The 27,229-nt window shown below is 38.3% G+C and overlaps 2 protein-coding genes across 4 annotated transcripts in view; one reads left to right on the forward strand and one right to left on the reverse strand.

Annotated features, from left to right (window-relative positions):
- WASF1 (WASP family member 1) overlaps positions 1-12,527 on the reverse strand; it is a 67,469-nt gene extending 54,942 nt beyond the window's left edge. For 2 of the 3 annotated variants that reach the window (XM_066248407.1, XM_066248405.1), the window contains exon 1: positions 12,009-12,234. The gene's annotated coding sequence lies outside the window, so the exon portion shown is untranslated. Of the gene's footprint in view, positions 1-12,008; positions 12,235-12,473 lie in introns of those variants that run through there. The other variant, XM_066248406.1, reaches the window with a different exon arrangement.
- A 424-nt stretch (positions 12,528-12,951) lies between these two features.
- Positions 12,952-27,229, forward strand: part of CDC40 (cell division cycle 40) — a 57,248-nt gene continuing 42,970 nt past the window's right edge. The window contains exon 1 of the mRNA XM_066248210.1: positions 12,952-13,190. Within this exon, the coding sequence (XP_066104307.1) occupies positions 13,002-13,190 (189 nt within the window). The 5' untranslated portion in view covers positions 12,952-13,001. The remainder of the gene's footprint in view (positions 13,191-27,229) is intronic.

The following is a 27,229-nucleotide window of genomic DNA, read 5'->3' on the forward strand; positions in this document are numbered from 1 at the left end:
AGTGACATCATGTTAAGTTCTTAATCTGAACGCTGGAAAAATTAATTTGTGAATTAAATTAAATACATAAATATTAGAATAATTAGATATAAACTCTAATGCAAACACTAAAATTTCACTATTTACAGCTATTAAGCCAACAAAGAAGACAAAATGGAATCATTAAAAAAACCTACTAAATCTAAAAGAGAAAAAAGGAAATAAAAGGAATTGATGACATTAAGGCAAAAAGAAAACAAGTAGTAAAATGGTAGATTTAAACCCTACCATATCAATAATCACAGTAATCATAAAGGATCTGAACATGCCAATTAAAAGGAAGAGATTGTGAGAGGGGATTGAAAAAAAAGAGACTCATCCACATGCTGCCTATAAAAAAATCTGCTTTAGACATAAATTGATTAAAAGAATGGAAAAAGATATACCAGATATACCATACTGCCTGACCAGGTGGTGGCACAGTGGATAGAGCGTTGGACTGAGATGTGGAGGACCCAGGTTTGAGACCCCGCGGTCACCAGCTTAAGCGCATCTGGTTTGAGCAAAGCTCACCAGTGTGGACCCAAGGTCGTTGGCTTGAGCAAGGGGTTACTCAGTCTGCTGTAGCCTCACGGTCAAGGCCCATATGAGAAAGCAATCAATGAACAACTAAAGTGTTGCAATGAAAAACTGATGATTGATGCTTCTCATCTCTCTCCATTCCTGTCTGTCTATCCCTATCTGTCCCTCTGCCTGAATCTCTCTCTGTCTCTGTTAAAAAAAAGAAAAAAAAGATATACCATGCTAAGGAAAAAAAAAGTTGAGTGACTATATTAACTAATCAAAGTAAATTTTAGATAAAGAATATTACCAGAAGTAAAGAGAATCATTAATAATAATAAAGGAGTCAATTCATCAAAAAGATATAGCAATCCAAAATGTTTATGTACCTTATAAAGAGTTTCAAAATAAAGTATAAAAAGAACTGCAAGAAAAAAAAACAGAAAAGTCCACAGTTATAGTAAAAAATTTCACTGTCTCCTTCAATAATTGATAGAACTGAATGGGCAGAAAATCAGTAAGAATATAGAAGAGGTCTTGAAGAACACTATCAACCTACTTGACCTAATTGTATTTTATAGAAAGAACATCCTATCCCAAAACATCAGAATATACATTTTCAAGATTACCCAAGAAAGTCCTTATTTGGTGCCATAAAACAAGTCAGAATAAATTTAAATGGGTTCAAGTCCTACAAAGTATGTTTTCTGACCACAACATAATTAGAAATCAGTAACAGAAAGATATCCAGACAATTCTCATATATCTAAAAACTAGAAAACATATTTCTAAATAGCCCCAAGTCAAAGAAGAAAAAAAAAATCAAAATTTGAAGGAAGTACCTAGAGCAGTACAAAGAGGGAAATACATAACACTAAAATGTCTATATGAGAAAAGAAGAAAGAGCTCAAATGCATGGCCTCAACTTTCACCTCAAGAAATTAGAAAAAATAAAGCAAATTTAACTCGAAGTATGCAAGAGAGGAAACAGTAAAAATGAGATCAGAAATCAATGGAATAGAAAATAGAAAAATAATGGAGGGGGAAAAGATCAATGAAACTAACAGCTGGTTCTTTGAGAACATCAATAAAACTGATAAACCACTAGACAGGCTAATGGGGAAGAGAAGGGAATACAAAATGACAGTATCTGGAATGAGAGGAGTGATTATCACTTTAGATTCTTACAGCTATTAAAAGAATAGTTAGAGAATATTATAAACAACGTATGCCAAAAAATTAAACATGAATGAAATAGATAAATTCCGGTAAAGACAGAACTACTACAGCTTACTCAAGAAGAAATAATTACATAGCCCATTAGGGGAAAAAAGAACACAAAACCAATATTAAAGCATTTATACTACCTGACTTCAGTATTTATTATAAACAACATAATTCATGTAGTGTGGTATTATTGGTGTGAAGAGAGACAGAGTCAAAGAAGTTGACTATGTCCAGATTTGACATAGGTGCAAACATAATTGAATAGAGAAAGGATTTTTTAATAGTGCTACAAATTAGATATCGGTATAAAAAAACAAAAAAACCCTTGTTGATCCTTACCTCATACCATGTACAAATGGGTCATAGACCCAAATGTAGAATGTAAAATTATAAAACTTCTAGAAGAAAACAAAATCTTTGTGATCTTGGGTTAGGCAAAATTTTCTTAGGTATAACACTTTAAAAGCACAATCCAGCAGAGGACCCGGGTTCGATTCCCGGCCAGGGCACACAGGGGAAGCGCCCATTTGCTTCTCCACCCCTCCGCCGCGCCTTCCTCTCTGTCTCTCTCTTCCCCTCCTGCAGCCAAGGCTCCATTGGAGCAAAGATGGCCCGGGCGCTGGGGATGGCTCCTTGGCCTCTGCCCCAGGCGCTAGAGTGGCTCTGGTCGCGGCAGAGCGACGCCCGGGAGGGGCAGAGCATCGCCCCCTGGTGGGCAGAGCGTCGCCCCTGGTGGGCGTGCCGGGTGGATCCCGGTCGGGCGCATGCGGGAGTCTGTCTGACTGTCTCTCCCTGTTTCCAGCTTCAGAAAAATGAAAAAAAAAAAAAAAAAAAAAAGCACAATCCATAACAGAAAATAAAATGTTAAACTAGAATTCAACAAAATTAAAAACTTTGCTTTTTGAAACCTACTTTTAAGGGAATGAAAAAACCCACATTAAGAAAAAATGTTTGCAAATCACACATGTAATAAAGCACATATATCTAGAATAAAGAACACTTAAAATTCAATTATAAAAGAAATAACCCAATACATAATGGCCAAAGATTTAAACCAATACTTTACAAAAGAAAATATACAAATATCATAAGAAAAGGTAATCAGCCTGACCAGGGAGTGGCACAGTGGATAGAGCGTCAGACTGGGATGCGGAGGACCCAGGTTCAAGACCCCGAGATCACCAGCTTGGGCGCATCTGGTTTGAGCAAAGCTCACCAGCTTGAGCCCAAAGTCACTGGCTTGAGCAAGGGGTTACTCAGTCTGCTGAAGGCCCATGGTCAAGGCATATATGAGAAAGCAATCAATGAACAACTAAGGTGTCACAACGAAAAACTGATGATTGATGCTTCTCATCTCTCTCCGTTCCTGTCTGTCTGTCCCTATCTATCCCTCTCTCTGACTCTCTGTCTCTGTAAAAAAAAAAAAAGAAATAAAAACAAAGAAAGAAAAGGTGATCAATATCGTTAGTTTTTTTTTTTTTTGGTGGTTTTTTTTTGTATTTTTCTAAAGCTGGAAACGGGCGGGGAGAGACAGTCAGACAGACTCCCACATGCGCCCGACCGGGATCCACCGGGCACGCCCACCAGGGGGCGATGCTCTGCCCCTCCTGGGCGTCGCTCTGTCGTGACCAGAGCCACTCCAGTGCCTGAGGCAGAGGCCACAGAGCCATCCCCAGCGCCCGGGCCATCTTTGCTCCAATGGAGCCTTAGCTGCGGGAGGGAAAGAGAGAGACAGAGAGGAAGGAGAAGGGGAGGGGTGGAGAAGCAGATGGGCGCTTCTCCTGTGTGCCCTGGCCAGGAATCGAACCCGGGACCTCTGCACGCCAGGCCGACGCTCCACCACTGAACCAACCGGCCAGGGCCAATATCATTAGTTTTTAAGGAAATGCAAATTAAAGCCACAATGAGATACCACTACAAACCTATAAGAATAGCTAAAATTAGAATGGCGAGGATGTGGAGCAATTGACCTCACCCCTTGCTTGTAGAAATATAAAATGACATGATCACTTTGAAGAACACTTTAGCACTTTATCTTATAAAGTTAAACATATGTTTACTGTATGACCCAGCCATTCCACTTCTAGGTATTTATTCAGGAAAAATGAAAGCATTCATCCAAACATTGACTTGTACACAAATGCCCATGGCAACTGTATAAAACTTAAAAACCACCCAAAATGCTCACTAACAGATGAATGAATAATAACTTGTTATCCACTGGAATAGTATTCACACAATGGAAGACTATTCAGCAACAAAATGAACTAATGATGTATGGAACAACATGGGGAAATTAAGATCATTATGCTTAGTGAAAGAAGCCAAATGAAAAGAGTATATACTACATAATTCCATATGAAGTTCTAGAAAATGCCAACTAACCTACAGTGACAGAAAGTAGATTAGTGGTTGCCTAGAATGGAGGTGGGAGTTGGGGTCAGTAGAAGGAGTAGAAAGAGGGAGGATACAGGGCATAGAAAGGAAGACTATAAAATTGAGGGAAGCTGGGGAGGGGTACTCATTATCTTGATTGTCATGATGGTTCAGAATAAATATGTAAGTCAAAACTTACCAAATTGTATAATTTGTTTGGCAATTGTATTTCAATAAAGTTCTCAAAAATCTATCCAATCAAATAGCCTTCATTATTCCATTACTCTTAATATGATAAAAATGCTTATTATTTTCTACCAGCTATTACCAAAATATATATGAGTTAAATTTATGACAGTAATATTAGACATCAACTTCAATGTGCAAGAAGGTTTGGTTTTTCAAAAACATTTCTAGAAATACATATGCAAAAAATCTTGAAGACTAATTGATTAAACCAGTGCAAATTTAGACAAATCAGTGAGCTTTGCTATCTTCTGTCAACATATTATAATCCTATTCTTGACTTGAAAATAAATGCAGTCATCACAACAAAAAACTGGAATGTGGCTTTATCAATTCCCATTCCATCACTAAAAATAATGTACAGCATAAAATAGTAGAAGAGTTGAGTTACTAGGCATTTGTAATTTGTCTATGTCAAACTCAAAAATTTCTCCACAAAAAGCATTTTTCACTTGGTGACAGAGTCCCAAACCAGTTCACAAACCCTATTTAAGCAGCAGGGATTAATTTTCTTCTGCATCACTGACACTGGCATGGACACTTGCTATAATTTCATCCATTTTATTTTTTAAAATTTTTTATTATTTTTTTACAGAGACAGAGAGAGAGTCAGAGAGAGGGATAGACAGGGACAAACAGGAACGGAGAAAGATGAGAAGCATCAATCATCAGTTTTTTGTTGCGACACCTTAGTTGTTCATTGATTGCTTTCTCATATGTGCCTTGACCATAGGCCTTCAGCAGACTGAGTAACCTCTTGCTCGAGCCAGCAACTTTAGGTCCAAGCTGGTGAACTTTGCTCAAACCAGATGAGTCCGCACTCAAGCTGGTGACCTCGGGGTCTCAAACCTGGGTCCTCCGCATCCCGGTCCAATGCTCTATCCACTGTGCCACCGCCTGGTCAGGCAATTTCATACATTTAAAAAACACAAAACAACATCAACAAAAACAAACCTCTCTTCATCCCACTTCCCCCTCTGCCTACTTTATCTACCCTCTACCTCCCCCCAAAACACACCCTGATTTCTCTCTTCTCTTTAATGGCAAAATTCCTTGAATGAGTTCTGACTTCTTTCTCCAATTCTCTCTTAAATCTGTCCCAGTCTTTCATTTCCAACACTACACCAAACCACCTTACCAAGGTCAGTTATCTCCTATATCCAGTAGCAGGCCTCTGCTAATAACCTCTTAACAGCATCTGACAGTTAGTTAGTTATTCACCCCTTGAAATCACTTAATTTGGCTTTCAAAAGACCTCAAATTCCTGGCTTTCCTACTACTTCCTTCTCTTCATCTTTTGTACCTCTAAATCTTAGAATATTCAAAGACTTAGTGCTTGGACCTTTTTTCTTATTTTGCCCATATTCACTTCATTAATAATTTCAAATTCAAAGTTCTCAAAGTGGGATGTACATCTATATCTAACTTAAAGAACTTGTATGGCTCACTGTCATCCTCAAACAAAGTCAACTATAGAGAATTCTACCATTATTTGGGGAGACAGCTGCAGGTAAAAAACATATTCAAATAGAAACAAAAAAGTTAAAAATAAAAATAAGTGAAGATTTTCAAGACTATCACGATCTTTCTTTATTTTAATATTCCTGGTATAGAAATTAGTTAAAAATTAAAAATAAAGCTAAATTGATGAATACTAAAACAAATACTTTTTCTTCTACTCATTTATTATAATAGAAACATTTAAATACCATACTAAGTAGTTCACTAAAATGTAAATCACAGCATAACTAAGGTCCTGGTCCTATAGGATTATAATAGTAGTAGCTTATATTAATAAATATTTGATACAAAAGCCTTTTTATAGCAATTATCTCATTTTACCCTAAAAAAGACTCCATAAGGATATTATAAAAAACACTATTTTAACCAGCAGTTTCACGATCTCTCATAAAACAGACTTTTAATAAGCAAATTTAATGAAATTATAATTAGTTGCAGAACTCATAAACCCATCCCTACTATAAAAAATATATTTTAAAATTTATGTTTGACTGAGGACAGGTCATTAATGTCATCTTTCCATACTTATTGTAACATCACAAAAAAGAAATTTACATTTTCTTTTTAATGCTAACGATGAAACTAAGTCCTTTATATATGCATTCATTAAGAGACATGCTTTCATCATTTATTTCCATGACCACACTGACCATGAAAAGGATGATTTTTATGATATTAACACTGATGGGGTACACACAGCTGTTGGCTGCCTATATCACAATGAAAAAGACTTATTTTTTCAAGTAAGAAGAATACATTTATAATTAAGCACTCATGAGTAATGCATGACCCTTTTCCTCCCTCCAAGATTCCTACTATAAATGCTGTGGCCTGTTCTACCTGCCAGCCCGTGTTGGAAGCATGGAGACTAGGCAGAGCAAGGCTTTCTAAAGTGTCACAATCTCTCTTGAGCACTCCTACTGTCAGTACTTCCAGTCCTGGAGATTGAGGAGCAACACCTTCCCTTCCACTTCTAAAAGCATCTGTGCACTCAAAAAGTTCCACTTCTAAAACCCCGTCTCTAAAATGTCCCCTTCAGATGTCATATTCCATCCTACCAATCCAATTTTTCATTTTAAAATGTATCAGTTCCTGTAATCCTTCTATCCTTTCTATTTTCAAAACCATTAACACACTTTTGCCGTTGCTCCCCTTCCTACTGCACTGGTATTTCACATACCTCTTCAAAGGAGAACTACCCCAGACCTTACTCCTTGGTCCCAATAGAACAGTCAAATCAGAATGCACGACATTATATCCTCTTCCATCACACATTCTGCATTCTCTGCTGGCTGTTCCTAACTCCTACTCTGTAAATATTAAGTCAAGTAAACAGTTTTGTTATATACCAGTTCTTTCTACACTCTCTTCTTTGCATAAATCCATCTATTTCCAGATTCTCGAACTGTCGCCTCTAAATTACTTAAACAATGCTAACATTCTTGTAAATATTTAGTCCTGAGCTATCTGACAGACAGTAATACATCATCTCATTAATCCAAAATCAACATATTCAAAATCAAATTCATCATCCAAGACTCTCCACTCTCCCTCAAAAGAAAATTTACTCATTCTCTGAACTTCTCTATTCCTATTAAAGCAACAAATCAGTTATGATCACTGTTAACAAAAACTCTCCTTTAATGACCTAAAGATTAAGAGGACAATCTCTTCAGAGGTAGATCCAGAAAGGAGAAATTCCCTGTCAGGAAGTATGTAAGCACTAATACTATAAAGGAAAAATGAACTCTCAGGGGGAAAAAAAGAGTTATACTGCGCTTCTAAGTGCCTTTGAATTTTATTTGTAACTGAAAGAAACCACAGAGGTCATCTACTTCAACATGTTCATTTCACAATTGAGAAAACTGAGACCTTGCTTGAGAGGTAAATGACTTGCCCACCATTACATGGAAGATCCTAGCTCCTTCCAATTTGTCTCACTCTCTGACCATTGCCCCAGATGATGTAAAGCTGTACCCACCGACTGAAGAAGATCCCCCCCCCCATGTCCAGTGGGTGTCAAGAGGCCAAGTTCCTAATAATGCTGTCATATCTCACACAGGAGAAACGTACTTCAAGGTAAATTCCGAATTGATTTTCCCATAAAAATATTGTTGTACACTGTATTATCGGTATTTTCAATACTATATTTATACTAATTATTAATATAATTTTTTTTTTGTATTTTTCTGAAGCTGGAAACGGGGAGAGACAGTGAGACAGATTCCCACATGCGCTCAACCGGGATCCACCCGGCACACCCACCAGGGGCTACGCTCTGCCCACCAGGGGGCATCGCTCTGTTGCGACCAGAGCCATTCTAGCGCCTGGGACAGAGGCCAAGGAGCCATCCCCAGCGCCTGGGCCATCTTTGCTCCAATGGAGCCTCGGATGCGGATGCAGGAAGGGAAGAGAGAGACAGAGAGGAAGGAGAGGGGGAGGGGTGGAGAAGCAGATGGGCGCTTCTCCTGTGTGCCCTGGCCGGGAATCGAACCCGGGACTTCTGCACTCCAGGCCGACGCTCTACCACTGAACCAACCGGCCAGGGTCTATTAATATAATTTTTAAAATTTTTAGTATTATTAATTATCTTAACTCTCTAAGGTTTATTATGGATTAAATTTGGTGGGCTGTTTGTGAATATAACCACTAAGCTTCTTGTTTATGAGAAAGTAAAGTTCTAAGTTTTAAACCATTTTATAGGTTTTACAGTATAATCAATCCCATGCTAAGTTAGGAACTACCAATACACAGAGATTCAAAATTATAAACTGAATGTGGTAAACTAAGAACACATTTCAGAAAAGCTTCATTTTACACAATGCTCTCCTCAGTGGTCATTTATTCTGGCACATTTAGCACAGGATATATTTATATACATCTTTTTATTAATATTTCATGGAAAACCAAAGTAAATCAAAAAGAATCAAACACATTTCTATACTCATCTTAAGAAAAACAAAGAAAACTTTTCATGTATGTTTTTATGAAGTGAGCTCTAAGAGGTAAGAAGAAAATTATTATCATTTCATAAGTAAAGGGTTGACAATGTATACATTATACAGTATCTGGTGCTACTTCCAAATACGTGTGGGTAAAGGAATTCTATCTGAATAGATAAATGAAGTTCAAAGAACCTCCAAATAACATTTTCTCTTTTCTCTGGAGATAAAGCAATGTTTCATGAATTGAAATTTATTTAATAAAGTTTTAAAAATTTCTACTCAGTGCATTAAATCAGTGAATATTCTTCACTCATTCCATTTGCCCAACATCCACAACAAAAACACTGAACCTCTACTACTTGCTACACACTATGCTAACAACTTTGGATTTATGGTAGTAATTCAGTTCCCAGCTTCAGGAAGCTTAATAGAAACCTTGAGTTAACTGCATGTATGCAAGTGATAATGACAACTGAATTTCAGCTGGTCATTTAAGAAAATATTTCAAAATGTAATCAAATTAATTCTCAAAAAAAATACAATAGAAATTTTAAGGGCATTTAATAGTCTTTTCTATATAAAGTGCCCTCACAAAGTAACCAAAAGCACTGTTTTGGTAAAAGTTCTAATAATATATTTTAATAGAAGTTTTTACTATGAAAATTACCTGAGCTAATCCTCCATTAAGGAAATCAAAAGCTACTATCTACTGTGATAATGAAGATCAAGCATTTGGAAATGGTACCTTACACTGTTCTGAAAATAAAGGAAAATGTATAAACAGACCATTATACAAGAGTCATACATTGTCTCTGAATATATAGTTATTTACAAACCTGAATAAAAAGTAGCTCCGTATCACATCTTATAAATCAGCACAACTATGTATTTTGGATTTTGTCAGCTCTTAAGTTCTTTTCCTTAATGTTTTGTAGAGATTTTATTTTCACAAACTTAAATCAATATTCTACTTGTTTTATTACCAAGTTTTGTAACTTTTTTCATCAATACTAGCTATACCTATATTTAGATGTTACATGATGTTAACTATAATACTTATTAAATTATTAAAAACTCTTGATAAACAAGAAATATTCTCAATTTAGAGCCATACCCTTACAAAGCAAAATTCAATGTAAATATCAGACATTCTAAAACGCCACAACAAATCCTAATGACATTTTTTTCATTGTTTTACACTGAAATATTTTTATCATTCATCAGCTAAAACATTTTTTAAATCTTTAAACGCATTAGAAAAACATTAGTAAATTTATGCATTCTAGTGGAATAAATGAATATTTCAGCACTATTTACATACAAGGAAATCAGGGTACTGAGGTGTCCATTTTGTAAATTGCAAGGTCATTTCCTAACCCAGCAACTGATCCCACACCATTCAATTCTATTATACGTGCGCCACTTCCAAGTGCCATAAAACAATTACTTAAAACTGCCTCTGCAATGCCTGTGTGCAATTCCGTTTCATCAAAAGGGTTATGGCAACAAGCTCAAACAAGAGAAGCTGGAAAGAGAGGATTACAAAAAAACCCCCCTTACTTTTCTTAGCGAATCATTTATTTTAAAATAATAAGATGTAAATAGTTTTCAACATACCATGAAACCAACAGTTGTTTCTTCCATTTTCAAAAAATAGTTCACCTTTTCAGATAAATCATGTAAAATTGGAGCCTACCCATCCTTGTAGACAGAAATTAGAAAAATGATTTAAAAAATCCCATAACAAGTAATTCAATACAATACATGATAATAGCAACCAAAAAAAAAAAAAAAACCTGAATAAAAAATAAAATTTAGATTAGGGTATACTCATAATGGTGGTTAAAACTCCATCTTAACTATTAAATGCTTCCTTTCGTTCAAATGAAGACTATGATGAAAAATCAAATATTCTGCTATGAGAAAATAAACACAAAACTTTTCTTATTCAAAACTTGAAAAATTTTATATCATGTACTTTATTCAACTATTCGACATATACTTTTCCTAACTTAGTAACTTAGAGCATGAGAAAAAATGTTCCTGAGAGTTCAAAGGTTGAAACTGCATTTGTAATTATGATACGGTCTTATCAATTAGAAAAATAAAAGTTACGTACCATATGGATTAAATTTAAGAACATTAGACGGATTGAATAACCAATAAATCAATTACATCAATTACTGGACAGAAATAAGACTTAGCTACTATGTGAATCTAGCACCAAAGAAAAAAATTAAACTATAATTCAAAGCACGCCTTATATAAATAAAGGACAGGATTAGACCGAGCCGTATTAAGGTACCCAAGTCTAGCTGAGGATTACTTAATTAATTGGCTATAGGACAGGTCGTGAATGTTCAGGTCAGATGTGCCTCCCTTTTATCATCATTCCAGTTCATCATCATCCCTAAGTGCAAGAGAAGGCGTCAGAGTACCAAAGCTAGGGGGCATGCTGTAGCAAGGGGAGAAGAAAAATGGGAAAGGTGCAATGGATGCTGCATAGTTGAATAATTATCTGGGTGGCACAATGGGCGAGTCCTGCCGACCTCGGAGCCAAGTGAGCGGCTCCCTGACTCTCCCGGAGGAACCCCCCATTAGCAGGCATCAGATGCGATCCCCCGCTTCGCGTGCGCTTCAAGCGAAGAAAGGATTCCGCACTCACTTTACCGTTAGGTCTTTAGACACAGACGCGCGGCGCAAACACGCAAACGCACAAGCTCCCTTTACAGAGCCCGGGGCACGTTGCGCAAGCGGGGGCTTCTCCGCCACGCTACGCTGCAGCCTCCCCCTGAGCCAGGAGGCACGGGGGCGTCCCGTGGGTGCAGCGCAGGGGCGCTCAGGCGGTGGCACCTCAGGTGAGACCCACAGTCTCACCGCCTACAGCAGCCTGCAGCCGGTCCCTGCAACCGAGACCCCGACGCGTCCGCCGGCCGCCGTCTCCCTCGGCACCCAGCCCGGCTGGCCGGTGGGCGGCGGGAGATCGGGAACCCGCGGATGGGGGTGGGGGCCGTCGCGGGGGAGGCGCGCCCACCTCCCTCACCTTTGCTGGGCTAGAGCTCCACGCACACTTCTCCGTTCTAGCCGGTGAGGAAGAGTTCCTCTCCAGCACCTTCTCCCCCCAAAAGCAATACCTGAGAGACTCGCGCTCACCGAGAAATCTTGGGGGGCTTTTGCTTTACCCCTTCTTCATGCTTCGGCGGCGGCCGCCGGTCCTTCTCAGCTCCCAGGACTCCTCCTAAAGCCTCCAGGAGAGTCAGGCTCCCGGGTGGAACCCGCTCCGTGCAGCGGCCCACTCGCCCCGCCACGAGGCTCGCCGGCTGCGGTGCCCGCCGGTCGCCGGACCCACAGTGTGCTCGACGAGCGATCGAACAACACCGAGAGCCGCCGCCGCCGCCCCCCACCCGCCCCCTCCCCGCACGAGCCTCTCCACAACTGGGCACAGGAACCCGCGCCTGAAGCAGGGGGGACCGCTGGACTCTCGCCACCTAACCTCCCATCCTTCCCACCAGGAGCTGTCCCCCGCTAATCAAAGTCTTCCAACTTAAGATGCTTTCGTCTTCAGCCCCCACTGCCTAGGTGCAACGATGGTGGGAAACTCAGCCTCCGCCCACTCACCCGTCAGCGGGGATGAATATCAATCTTCCCCCTCTTTCCTGAGGTTTTATGGTAGTGTCCAATCCTCAGTTTGGGGGAGGGGGATGGAGAGAACAGAGCTGGGCCAGAGAATGGGGGACAAGGATAGCCAATTGAATGAACCATCCATTGAGGGGCGGGGCAAAGGCATGCATGCCTGCCCCTCCCCTCCCACAAAACTACATTTCCCATAGTGCTTCTCACTTCCCGTCACACTGCACGCCGGGAAAGCAGGACTCCGAGGCCGCAAGGTATGTCGGGATTCGTAGTCTTCTATCTAGCCGTAAAGGTCCTGAAAGTTATAAGGTATTGTAATTCTTTCTAGTTCCCTAGATAAATATTTCCAAATTATCAGTTGTGTTGTACTTGTTCTAATACTAATTAACTTATTTAAAGTGTCATAAATTTTTTCTTAGCACAGGAAATAAATAATATGTGTTATGGCAATCTGTCAGGACCTGAGAACCTCTTCTTCCGCCGAGGCCTTGTCGACACAATTGTGTTGCAGTCATGTCGGCTGCGATTGCAGCTCTGGCTGCTTCCTATGGTTCGGGTTCAGGGTCCGAATCGGACTCGGACAGTGAGGGCGGACGGTGTCCGCTGCCAGCCGCGGACTCCCTCATGCACTTGACTAAATCGCCTTCTGCCAAGCCCTCGCTGGCAGTGGCTGTGGACTCGGCTCCGGAGGTGGCAGTTAAGGTAAGCTTACGCATTTGCCTCTGATGCGGTGAGGGAATTGGCTTCTGCTCTAAAATCCGGCATTCGCTTGTTGGGCCCTGGGTGACCTCTTCCTTCCCTAGTGCTCAGAGATACCTAAGTTGCTAACGCTCGGAGCTCCTCTGCTTCCCACATGCATCTTCCTTGGGAGAAACCGGGAACTGGAAGTCCAGCGCGGGAGTTCCCGGCTCCCCACCCCCACCCGGCTCCTCGCCCTCGCCTCCCGCCGGTTGAAGGCAAGTGGGAAGAAGGAGTGATGTGCATTTATGGATTAGGATGTGACCTGGGTGGAACGGGTGTAATCTCAAAACACAAGAGAGGCTAGCGCAGGACTTTGCAACCTAGAACATAGCGCTCACGGGAAGCGAGCAGTGGACTGGCTTAGTTTTGTTTTTGAAGTCCGAAAGTACCTATTTATTTGAGTGGATTATTGCGTATCTTAAATGAAATGGTCTAAGTAAAGCTTATCGCACAGAGCCTGGTAAATAAGTTCCATAAACGTTAGTAAGCTCTTTTGATTATATAGGTCCATATAGTGAGAAAAGTCTGGGATTTAAAGAGTGTATGATCCCGATTGAGAGAGTTGATAGAGGGAGAAACTGAGTTATGTAGTTGGTTTAACAAATATTTATTGAATACGTATTATTGATCAGGGCTGAAGATAACAGATGCCAGCAAGCCAAACATCTTTGCCATCATGTGCACACATTCTAGTAGAAGAGACAGTCAATAAAATGTGAGCAAATAAAGTGGTTACAGATTAGATTGAGTACTATAAAGGGAAAAAAATAGAGTAGTGTGATGCAGAATAATGCAGGAGTAGAATTTCAATAGATTGGTCAGGGAAGTCCTCTGAAAAAGCAGCTTTGAAGAACGAGAAGCCAGCCATCGAAGCTAAGTCAGGAGTGTCCAGGCAAAGGAGATAGCAAGCCTTGAGATGGCCAAGTTTAGTGTTTGAAGAACTGTGGAAGGATCAGTGTGTCTGGCGCCCAGGGACATCACCCACCAATAGGTAATATAGTCCAGAAGACCCTAACGGGGCAATAAGAAGCTGAAGCTGTGTTAAGGGGAGGCAGTGTGCAAAAATACCTTGGTATTTAAGGTGTTCCCAAAGTCCAGTGTGTTATCACTTAAGTGTTCTAGGCGTTTTTAACAAACTATTATTAATTTTACTTTTTACTAATGGGCATTTGGTATGAAAGAATGCTTAAAATCCTCCTATCTTTATAACAAAACAAACTCCTCAAACTTAACACTCCTTCATCAATCTCCTGGGTCTTCATTCCTTTTGCAGCTGAGATTTTAGGAGCTCTCTCCTACTTCTTCGTTGCATTTGCTCCTCAATGCAAAGTAGCCTAGTCGGAGCCTCTTGGTAAAACTCTGGGAGTTGTAAGAGGTCATTATAAAGCATGTAAAGCACTGAGAACTCTGCCAGCCACACTATCCTTATTATTTCAAATTATAAACTCCTTGCTAGCTTCAGAACTATTATACTTCTGTCCTAGGATGGCTCTTGGGCACCTCCCATCCAATGTACTTTTGAATAATTAATACATTTTCTTTCCCTCAAAATCCACTTCACCTGTTTTACCCATTTTGAATAATGATCCTACTCATCAGTCCAAGCCGAGAACAGAGGGTCTTCTTTTTCCTTCTTCCTCAGCCCTTGAAGCTAGTCATTTGGCTTGTTCTAACATTTCTGTTTCCTTAATTTCTCTTAAATCAGTTCCTTCTCCATTTTTACTGGCACAGTCTTACTTCATATCTCCCTTACTTTTTAATTTAATTTAATTTTTTATTGATTTCAGAGAGAAAGGAAGGGAGAAAGTGAGACAGAAACAAATATTTGTTCTTGTATGTGCCCTGACCAGGGATCGAACCTGCGACCTCTGTATTTTCAGGATAACGCTCTAACCAACTGAGCCATCTGACCAGGACTCCCTGTAGTCCTTCTTGACTTTATTTTCTCAATCCCTACTTTTGGGTAGTGGGTCCTCTTCATTATGATGCAGTGATATTTATCAGATCTCTTATTTCCTCTTTGCTGCCACCCTTTGAGATTCTTATCATTTCTCTTCAAGACAATGATAATAACCTAAGTCTTCTCTCCCAGAACCTCCCAGTCTTTCCTTCATAGTGCACCCAGATTGATCTTTCTGATCACTTCCCTGCTCAAAGACACTGCATTGCACACTGGGTAATTTCTAAGTTTTTTATGTAATATATGAGCCCTGCCGTTCTTCCAAAAGCTTTATTTTCCTTTTTTCCTCTCAAGATGTTGCCCATACTAGTCTCTCTGCTTAGAAACCCCTTGCTTTGTGCCTTTACCACCCCACCCCCCCATCAGACTCGACAGCCCTTCCATCTCCTGGGTGTTTCCTGCACTGCCTACCCTACCGCCTTTTCAGACGGCAACTGTAGCAGTTGCCATAGTGCTCTGATTTGTTAACCCTTTCCCCCCTCGATTATTGTGAGAGCCTAGGGACCAGAGATTGTTGCATCTACTGTATTCGAATTTATATCTCCAATGCCTAGTACACAAGATTAAGGGAAATATAGTTGGTGATAAAATGAGTAAAAGCATAAATGAAAAAGAAGGGCTTTAAAAAAGCATTTACCAGTACGTTGAAAATCAACATGTGTTGATTGGGTGGGGATGGGGTGAGGGGATGTCTCTAGAACTCAGTTCATTCACTTCAAGAAAATCCAGAAGAGGTTGCATAAGGTTCCAGAGGTCCTTTGAAAGCAGAGCAAGGGCTACACAGACCCCCAGTGATCTATTGAATAGGTTCTATGATGATAGTAAAGGACATTAGTCTTTGCTAGTTTGTGGCCCAGCACATAGTAAATGTAAGGATAGAAAAATGGCCAAGGGCAGAGATGTGAAGCATGCACATCTGTTCATCTGTATTTGGTTGTATTGTGACTAATAGCAAGCATTTTGGCAGCGTATGAACTTATACAAGGTTCAGTTCACAAAGAGGTATATAGCATTTTTAAATTTGTATGTATTTAAGAATGTAAGCTTAAAATATTTAAGCAAATATGGATAGAACTATATAAGAAATGGACAAATGTATAGTCACAGTGGGAGGTTTTGATATACCTCTCAGTAATTGATAAAAAAGCAAAAAATTATTAATGATACAGAAAACAGGAACAACAAAATTACAAACTATATCTAAAGGGTATAAAAAATGTATCACTCAATGCAGAACAATATTTTCAAGCACTAATTAAAACTTTTTTTAACTGACCATATACTAGGCCAGGGTTTAGAAAGTATTTTAGGCTGTTGCTGACCACAGTTTGTCATATCTTTCTTTCTTTGTCTGTCTTGCTTACTTTTTAAAACAATGCTTTAAATGTAAATAACAATCTTGTTGGATACAAAAACAGACTGGGCTAGATTTAGCCATTAAACTAGTTTGCCAGGCCCTTGCAAGAAGCCATAAAATAAGTCTCAATAAATTTTAAATGATGTTATGTTCTCTGACCACAGCGCTGCTAAGCTGACTCAGCCACAAAGGGATAACTGTAAAATGCCCATATTTGAAAATTATGAAATTGTACTTCTTAGTAACCCATGAGCCAAATTTAAAAATAATAGAAAATATTTTGAACTAAACAATATGGGAAATAATATTTATCAGAACTTGTTAGGTACAGCCATGGCAATATTTAAGTATAGTCTTAAATACATACATGTCATAGAAGAAAGGCAGAAAGTTAGTATGCTAGGTATCCATTCTTTCGTATAGATTACTTTTTTTATTCATCCCATTCATTTGCTGTACTTATTTCTAACTTATGCCCTCAGTTTCTGTTAAGTGGTTAGTCCTAGAATTAAAACATGTCTGAATTATGTCTTGGCCTCTTACTAAACAGTGCAAGAACACTTCACCTCTACTCACATCTCCCCTCCCCTATTTTAGCAGCTATTCTCAGTACTTATCTTTTCAAATATTATTTTAGGCCTATTCTCTCTTCTCTTATTCTGGAACTCCAATTATACATTGAGTATTTTCTAGTTAAAAAATTATTTAATGCAACATTGTCAGATTTTGCATTTTGGAAATCATGTAATGAGCCCTGTTAGGTTATGAGTTGCTTATAATTGACTTTTAAAGTTAAAAAACACTAAAGCAGACCTAGCTTTCTCTCATTTCAGTTAATGACTGTTACTGTTCCCACTGTATCCCTCACTTTAGCGTAGTCTACTTGAGTAAAATGAAAATTTTGCCTCTAATTCTGAACATATTTACATTTTTCTTTTTGGGTGAGCTTTCTCATACTTGTGAGCTTCAAATGGATTGCCTTTTCCTCTGCATTTCGTAAGACCCAAACTCAAGGATATCTTATATGAACTTCTGTTCTTTTTTTCCTCATCCACCTAGACTTCCATTTTAGGCACTTTGTTCATTCCCACTTAATGGGGAAAAAAGAACTATACCATAAATTGGTAAACTGTTTACAATAATGATTAATATTTGTGTTATGCTTTATTATTTATAAAGTGCTTTTACATCTAATTTCTTATTTGTACAACAGTAAGAAATTGAAAAGGACTGGAAAGTATATATATATATATATATATATATATATATATATATATAAAATTTCTTTGAATCAACAAAAGATAAACTTTCAAAACGTATTTGGCCTATAGGGTCTGCTGTTCACTTACTGCACTTTGATTTATATGGATAATTCAAAAAGTAAAAATCCTTTGTAATTCTGTGGTAATTTCAGCTGTCTGCCTAATTGTTATTGAACTCATGGGAGCTTTTTTTTGTCTTTTTTTTTTTTTTTTTTTTTTTTACAGAGACAGTGAGTCAGAAAGAGGGATAGACAGGGACAGACAGACAGGAACAGAGTGATGAGAAGCATCAATCATTAGTTTTTTCGTTGCACATTGCAACACCCTAGTTGTTCATTGACTGCTCTCTCATACGTGCCTTGACAGCGGGCCTTCAGCAGACCCAGTAACCCCTTGCTCGAGCCAGTGACCTTGGGCTCAAGCTGGTGGGCTTTTGCTCAAACCAAATGAGCCCTCACTCAAGCTGGGGACCTCAGGGTCTTGAACCTGGGTCTTCCGTATCCCACCCAGTTCTATACTCCATCCACTGCGCCACCGCCCAGTCAGGTGAACTCATGGGTTTTAAAATAAGGTTGTGGTATTGTTCAAGTTTTTCTAATTAAATGTAAAATGAATAACCCTTTATTTTCCAGAGATTTGTTCTGTGAGTAGTAGAGACTAGAACTATTTATATTTTATTAGTTGCCACTGTTGTATATATAAAGAGTAATTCTTTTTAAATTGTACTTTGAATTTAAAGCTTGGTGTCTCATGGTACTCTGTTCAAAATGATTAAAATTTAGAACTCTTAATCAGAAAGTAAACCATATTATAAAGTGGTTCTAGCAGCTATATTCTATAAAATCTACTGGGGAGGTATCAATGTGGGCTCTTGTTAATTCAATCAGTTTATCACTACAAGTTGAATATTAAGAGAGAAAGCATTTAATTTAGTTTTTATGGAGTTTTAGCAATTTGTATATACCCTTTTAACTGTGTAGTACTGGGTTTTGCTACTAAGCCCTAGGCAAGATACCTAATCAATGAAGATTCTAGTCTTCTTTCTAGGGTAATATCTGTGTATCATCTTTTGGTGGCCCAGCATTTGAACCCCCTTCTTTAAGAGTCTTACTGTGATGAATGTCTCTCCTGGCCCCTACCTTTCAGGAGCTGAAAATTCAAATTCACATTCTTCCAACTCCCTTCTAAGGCCCACTACTATAGCTTGGGCTCAGCCAGACAAATGCATCCACCTAAATTCTAATCTAAAGCTAATCCACAGAGAAGCATGGAAATATTTTTAAGTGGCAGTGATAGCCGTCATTATCTAGTTTCTTTAGCTGATAGTTTCGAGAGCAGCATCCAGTGGCAGCCATAGCAGTGGTTTTCAGCAATGGTGAACTGTTGTCTTCACTGGACTGGTTCTGTGATATGATGGATTTAGAATTGTGATTCCATCTGTAGACTCACCTCTTGATCTCTGCCTGTTTCCCCAAGCTGATTCTTGACCCTTCTTGGCAATGCTGAGAGAAACTTAGAAGGATTCAGTACTGTTTAATCAGCCTGGGAGGGTTTCGGTTGCTTGCAAATAAGAACCTGACTGGTACTCTGCCAGCGATTGCTAATTGGGTCTCTTATACATCCTTCATTGTGGTTATTTTAAATTCTTTTCCTTCTCATTTAATCTACTAGTACTTTGGGGTGAGTGACTTAGTTTTGCTAATACTTACCTCACAGAGTGTTCTGAGGATTATATGAGGTAAGGTGTTTACCTCAGTCCTGGCACTAATGTTAAATGCTTTTTTTCATAGCACCTGCCCTCTTCCAGCAAGCTGTATATACTGCTTATAAAAATTAGTGGATATTTCAAAATGAATATGAAGTGATAAAATATTCCCTAATTTTTGTGAGCAGTATATATATATATATATATGTATATGTATATGTGTGTATATATGTATATATAATTCACTTATTTGTTATATTGGTTGTCTGTATCCCCCACTAGGATATAGGCTCCACAAGGGCAGTGATCTTTGTCAGTTTTTATGCATCTAGAGCAGTGGCTGCCACAGAGTAGGCACACAATCAGTATTTATTAAATGAATAAATAAATCTGAAGTTACAGTACTTTATGAAGATGCCTGTGCCCCTAACTACGCAAAGATAATGAAAAGACCAACTGTGACTCCCTCCATCTCCATCTGGCTCTGAACAGCTGTCACCTGTCAGTTCTTATCTTTGTCATCTCCATTTCATCTCAGAGAGAGCACCTGCTCTTTTCAGAGGCTGATCTTCTAACTCTCCTGCCTCCTGCACACCTTTGATTATCCCCTCCTTTTCATGTGTTTCTCCCTGCTTGCTCCATTCCTCTAGCCTAGAATTGGCTTAATCTTTGACCTAGTCTTTTTCTTATGGAAAGAGAAAAACATACCTAATTTCACCCTGAAAACCATTTAATGTGGCACTCCCATCTCTTTTCTTCTTTATCACCAAATGTCTTGAAAGAGTAAAAATTATTACTGTCTTGTTTTTCTTAATTCTCAGTAATACCTCTGCCCCTTGTAGCTGGCTTCACATACCCCACCCAACTACCAAAATTGCTATGACAGATATTTTTGTGACATGATCACCAAATTCCATGGCAGCCTTCATTCTAGTTAATTTATTGATGGATTTGACTTTTTTTCATTTTAATTGAACAAGTATTTATTGATAATGCACTGAGTGCCCTGCATTGTACTAGGCAGTGAAGGTATAAAATATAAGTAAAGGTCATGTGCGACAGGTACTGCAATATCACAAATGCTATAAGGAGTTATGTAAAGCATCCTTTTGGACTGTGGATGAAAAAGCAGTTTTCTTGAGCCGGGAGGAGGGAAGATAATCAGGGAAAATAAGGGATGACATATTATCATCATCAGAAGATATGCCTCTAATGATAATAAATGGAAATGCATAACGAACAAAGAATAACATTGCCAACAGCACAGAAAGTATGGAAGTGCTTGATATTTTTAAAAATCAACAATTAATTTAAAGTGGGGGTATAATAAACCTGATCAAGAGGTATTATAATAGTCCAGGCAAGATACAATGAAGCCCTGAATGAGGATAGTGGTAGCAGGGCTGTGGAGAAGGGATGGTGGGAGTGGAGTTGCTGGAGAGAGAGTGGAGAGGTAGAATCAGTAAGACTAGGTGCCTGATTTGTTAGTCATGGGGGAATGATCTGTTTTGGACATAGCAAAGAATCTGATTCTATGGAATATCCATATGATAAAGTTAGTGGGCAGTTAAATATGTGGATCCAGAGGCCAGGATAAAAATTTGGGGTGGAAATTGAAGTCATATGGATGATAAGATATGATAAAGGTATGGACTGTTGAAACTAGTGGGGAAGGAAGTTTAATGGAGTCATACCTGAAGGACTTGACTTTTGAGAACTAGAGAAACTAAATTGCCTGCTTTGGTGAAGGATGTTTTAAATGATGTAAAATTTTGAAACAATATCTGTGTGCCTATAGTGTTATTTTTCCTATCAGTTTGTAGTCTTTGGTCGTTAATTGGTCTAATTCTACCAGCTCTTCATTTGTTAGTGGCATTGCTTCTTCTCCAACATCACTGTCAATGCCATAATATCCCACATCTTTTGCAAAATTTGTGATATTGCATGCATTGTCTTGCATTATATTGATGGATGTATCCTACCATCAGCAAGAGGCTAACAGCATAAAAATGGTGAGATGATAGGGATAGTTCTAGTAATTGAGGACACATTCGTGCCTACAAAATCTAACTTGTATAGCTTATATTTATTGGAGGGGGGTACACAATAAACACATGTCAAGGTGAGACTCCTAATGGAGATAATTAAAGCAAGGTAAAGAGAAAGTACAAAAACTGAGCTGAGACCTGAAAGAAGAGAGAATATTTGTGTGGATATCCAGGAAAAGAACATTGCAGGAAGAGGAAACTGTAAGTCCAGGGACCCTGAGGCAAGATTGTCCATCGTTGAATTCCAGGAATAGCATATGAGCCCGTGAGGCTGGAGTACAGTGAGCACAGGGACAGAGCTAGATGAGAAGTTGGGGTGGAGGGTAGGCGGAGGAACAGATCATGGATGGTAAATTCTCAGCCAGTCAGATTCAAACATCTTCATTTTATAACAGCAATTTTGTAATTCCAGCTTTACTGAAATATAATTCATAAATGATATGTAGTAACTACCTTGAAAACTTAAAAATGTAACTTGAATGCTCTAAAGATATTTATAAATGTTTAATACGGATATTAAATCTGTGCAAAAACATTTTTAATATAAAAAAGCTAAAGAAGGACAATACAGGAAGACAAAAATGCTCTATAATACTACCTTACGGAACTATATTTACTTTCTGAGAACACCTGATAATGAGCCTGTGTAGCCTTTTGTTTGGCCTTTACTCTGAGCAGTGAGGGTACTGAAGGGTTTAGAGCAAAGGAATAACATAATGTGGTGAATATTTTAAAATAATTACTGGTTCCTGTGTGGAGTGAGGGTGTTGGGGGGCAAAGGCAAAAGCAGGGAGACCAGTTAAGAGGCTATTACAGTAATCCAGTTGTGAGATGGTAAGCTAGACTGAGGCAAGAGTGAAAAAGGACTTAAAAAGTGGTTGAAAAAGCTTCCCAGATAAAAAAATACTCAAGGAATTCACTACAACCAAACCAATGCTGCAAGAAATGCTAAGGGGCCTGTTGTAAACAGATCAAAGGGGAAAAAGAATATAGCACAAGAGGAATACAGCTTTAAAGAATAAAATGGCAATAAACAACTACATATCAATAATAACCTTAAATGTAAATGGATTAAATGATCCAATCAAAAGACATAGGGTAGCTGCATGGATAAGAAAACAGGACCTGTACATATGCTGTCTACAAGAGACACACCTTAAAACGGGTCGAGAACCTATTCGCGAGCCAGATGTGGCTCTTTTGATGGCTGCATCTGGCTTGCAGACAAATCTTTAATAAAAAAATAATAACGTTAAAAATATAAAACATTCTCATGTATTACAATCTATTCATTTCCTACCGCTCATGTTCATGGTTGCGGGTCACTGGAGCCAATCACAGCTGTCCTCTGGGACAACACCAAATTATTACTGGATAATGTGTAACGTACACGGGTCGTTGTATGGCTCTCACGGAATTACATTTTAAAATATGTGGCGTTCATGGCTCTCTCAGCCAAAAAGGTTCCCAACCCCTGCCTTAAAACAAAAGATGCACATAGACTGAAGATAAAAGGATGGAAAAAAATATTTCATGCAAATGGAAATGAAAAAAAAGCTGGGGTAGCAATACTTATATCAGACAAAATGGACTTTAAAATAAAGGCTATAGTAAGAGATAAAGAAGGTCACTACATAATGATAAAGGGAGCAATCCAACAGGAAGATATAACCATTATAAATATCTACGCACCTAATATAGGAGCACCTAAATATAAAGCAGACTTTGATGATTATAAAGGGTGATATCAACAGCAATACTATAATAGTAGGGGATTTCAATACCCCATTAACATCACTAGGTAGATCCTCAAGAAAGAAAATTAACAAAGAAACGGCAGCCTTAAAGGACATACTAGATCAACCGGATTTAATAGATATCTTCAGAACCTTTCACCCTAAAGCAGCAGAATATACATTCTTATCAAGTGCTCATGGTACATTCTCTAGGATAGAACACATGTTAGGGCACAAAAGCAGTCTCAACAAATATAAGAAAATTGAAATCATATCAAGCATTTTCTCTGATCACAATGGCATGAAACTATAAATCAACCACAACAGAAAAACGGAAAAATACTGAAACACTTGGAAACAAAATAGCATGTTATTAAATAATGAATGAGTTAACAATGAGATCAAAGAAGAAATAAAAAAAATTCCTAGAAACGAATGATAATGAGCATACATCAACTCAAAATTTATGGGACACAGCAAAAGCAGTCCTGAGAGGGAAGTTCATAGCATTACAGGCATACCTTAAGAAGCTAGAGAAAGCTCAAATAAACAACTTGACCCTGTATCTAAAAGAACTAGAAAAAGAACAGCAAGTAAAGCCCAGAGCTAGTAGAAGGAAGGAAATAATAAAGATCAGAGCAGAAATAAACGATACAGAGGCTAAAGGAACAATACAGAGGATCAATGAAACCGGGAGCTGGTTCTTTGAAAAGGTAAACAAGATTGATGAACCTTTAACTAGACTGAGAGGACTCAAATAAATAAAATTAGAAACGAGAGTGGAGAAATAACAACTGACACAACAGAAATACCTCAACATGATAAAAGCCATCTATGAGAAACCCAAGGCAAACATCATACTCAATGGGCAAAAATTAAAAGCAATACCCTTAAGATCAGGAACAAGGCAGGGGTGCCCCTTTTCACCACTCTTATTCAACATAGTTCTGGAAGTCCTAACCACAGCAATCAGACAAGAAGAAAATAAAGGCATCCAAATTGGAAAAGAAGAAGTAAAACTATCATTATTTGCAGATGATATGATACTGTATATAGAAAACCCTATATACAGTCAAAAAACTACTGGACCTGATAAATGAATTCAACAAGGTAGCAAGATATAAAATTAATACTCAGAAATTAGAGGCATTTTTATACACCAATAATGAACTGTTAGAAAGAGAAATTAAAGAAACAGTCTCCTTCACTTTTGCAACCAAAATAATAAAGTACCTAGGAGTAAATTTAACCAAGGAGATTAAGGACTAGTACTCGGAAAATTATAAAACATTGGTAAAAGAAATCAAGGAAGATACAAACAAATAGAAGCATATACCCTGCTCATGGTTAGGAAGAATAAACATCATTAAAATTTCTATATTACCCAATGCAATTTATAAATTCAAAGCAATACCAATTAAAATACCAATGACATACTTCAAAGATATAGAACACATATTCCAAAAATTTATATGGAACTAAAAAAGAACACGAATAGCCTCAGCAATCTTGTAAAGGAAGAATAAAGTGGGAGGTATCACACTTCCTGATATCAAGTTATACTATAAGGCCATTGTACTCAAAATATCCTGGTACTGGCATAAGAACAGCCATATAGATCAATGGAACAGAACAGAGAACCCAGAAATAAACCCACACATTTATGGACAACTGATATTTAACAAAGGAGGTAAGAGCATACAATGGAGTAAAGACAGCCTCTTTAACTAATGGTGTTGCGAAAATTGGACATCTACCTGCAAAAAACTGAAACTAGACCACTAACTTACACCATTCACAAAAATAAACTCAAAATGGATAAAAGACTTAAATGTAAGCCATGAAACCATAAGCATCTTAGAGGAAAACATAGGCAGTAAGCTCTTCGACATCTCTCACAGCAATGTATTTGCCAATTTATCTCCATGGGCAAGTGAAATAAAAGACAGGATAAACAAATGGGACTATATCAAACTAAAAAGCTTTTGCACAGCTAAAGACAATAAGAACAGAATAATAAGACAAACTACACAATGGGAGAACATATTCGACAGTTCGTCTGATAAGGGGTTAATAACCAAAATTTATAAAGAACTTGTAAAACTCAACACCAGGAAGACAAACAATCCAATCAAAAAATGGGCAAAAGGAATGAATAGACACTTCTCCAAAGAGGACATACAAATGGCCAATAGGCATATGAAAAAATGCTCAACATCACTAATCATTAGAGAAATGCAAATGAAAACCACAATGAGATATCAACTCATGCCAGTCAGAATGGTGCTCATCAACAAAACAATACAGAGTAAGTGCTGGCGAGGATGTGGAGAGAAGGGAGCCTTCCTGCACTGCTGGTGGGAATGTAGACTGGTGCAGCCATTATGGAATACAGTATGGAGATTCCTCAAAGAATTAAAAATCGAACTGCCTTTTGACCCAGCTATCCCTCTTTTAGGAATATACCCCAAGAACACCATAGCACTGTTTCAAAAGGAGAAATGCACCCCCATGTTTGTGGCAGCATTGTTCACAATAGTGAAGATCTGGAAACAGCCCAAGTGTACGTCAGTGGACGAGTGGATTAAAAAGCTTTGGTATATATATACTATGGAATACTACTCAGCCATAAGAAATGATGACATTGGATCGTTTACAACAACATGGATGGACCTTGATAACATTATACTGAGTGAAATAAGTAAATCAGAAAAAACTAAGAACTTTAAGATTCCATACATAGGTGGGACATAAAAATGAGACTCAGAGACCTGGACAAGAGGGTGGTATTTGGGGGGGGGGGCACAAAGAAAACCAGATAGAAGGTGATGGAAGACTATTTGACTTTGGGATGGGTATGCAACATAATCACATGTCAAAATAACCTGGAGATGTTTTCTCTGAACGTATGTACTCTGATTTATCAATGTCACCCCATTAAAATTAATAATAAAAAAAATGAATAAAGATAAGTGGTTGAATCTGGATGTCTATAGAAGGTAGAAGGTTTGCTGATCGATTGGATATTGTACCTTACAGTGTGGAAGAAAGAGGAATCAGGGATAACTCTGAGCATTTTCGCATGAGCAAATGTAAGGGTGGAATTGCAATTAACTTAGAAAAGGTGGGAGGGAATCGTTAGGGAAAGGGATACCAGAAGTTCCCTTTTGGTCATGTTAAGTGTGAGTTGTCTGTTAGACATTGTGAGGGAAAGAGTGGTCAGATACACAAGTCTCTAGAGCTCAGGGAAGAGGTCCAGTCTAGAGATACCAGTTTAGGAATTGTTGTATTTCTGAGTGATGGGGTTACACGAAAATAGACGACCAATGATTCTGTAGTAGAGATGAGATTTTTATGTCTATCAAACTGGGAGATGAATGAAACATTAGCATAGTTATGCCTTTATCTTTTTTTTTTTTTTTTTTTAGATTTTACTTACTGATTTTTAGGGAGAGGGAAGGGAGAGAGAGAAAGAGGAAAGAGGGGGGAGAAGGGGAGAAGCAGGAAGTATCAAGTCAGAGTAGTTGCTTCCTGTACATGCCTTGATTGGGAAAGCCCAGGAATTTGAACCTGGGACCTCAGCATTCCAGGTCGACACTTGATCCACTGCGCCACCACAGGTCAGGGAGGTATAAGACTTTAGATTTAATTTGGGCTCTGTCCCTTCCTTTTGTTTACTCTCCAGTCTCTAACCAGTGCCATCTGGGTGTATATCTAATAGTTTGCTGATAAAAGGAGTGCTTCTCCTGAATTTGGAACCAAAGTATCAGGTCTTTTCTGAATAATAAAAAAAGAGGAGTTGGGCTCTCAGTTTAAGGCTTTGAGCAGTGTTAACTTATTTAGAAATTTTTAATTTGCTCTGATGAGATGAAGTCAGTATTTTGAAAGGGAAAAATTTTTGTTCTGCAATGCTAACCTTTATACCTGTATAT

The sequence above is a fragment of the Saccopteryx bilineata genome, chromosome 12 (genome assembly GCF_036850765.1).
Source record: "Saccopteryx bilineata isolate mSacBil1 chromosome 12, mSacBil1_pri_phased_curated, whole genome shotgun sequence".
Taxonomy (NCBI): Eukaryota; Metazoa; Chordata; class Mammalia; order Chiroptera; family Emballonuridae; genus Saccopteryx; species Saccopteryx bilineata.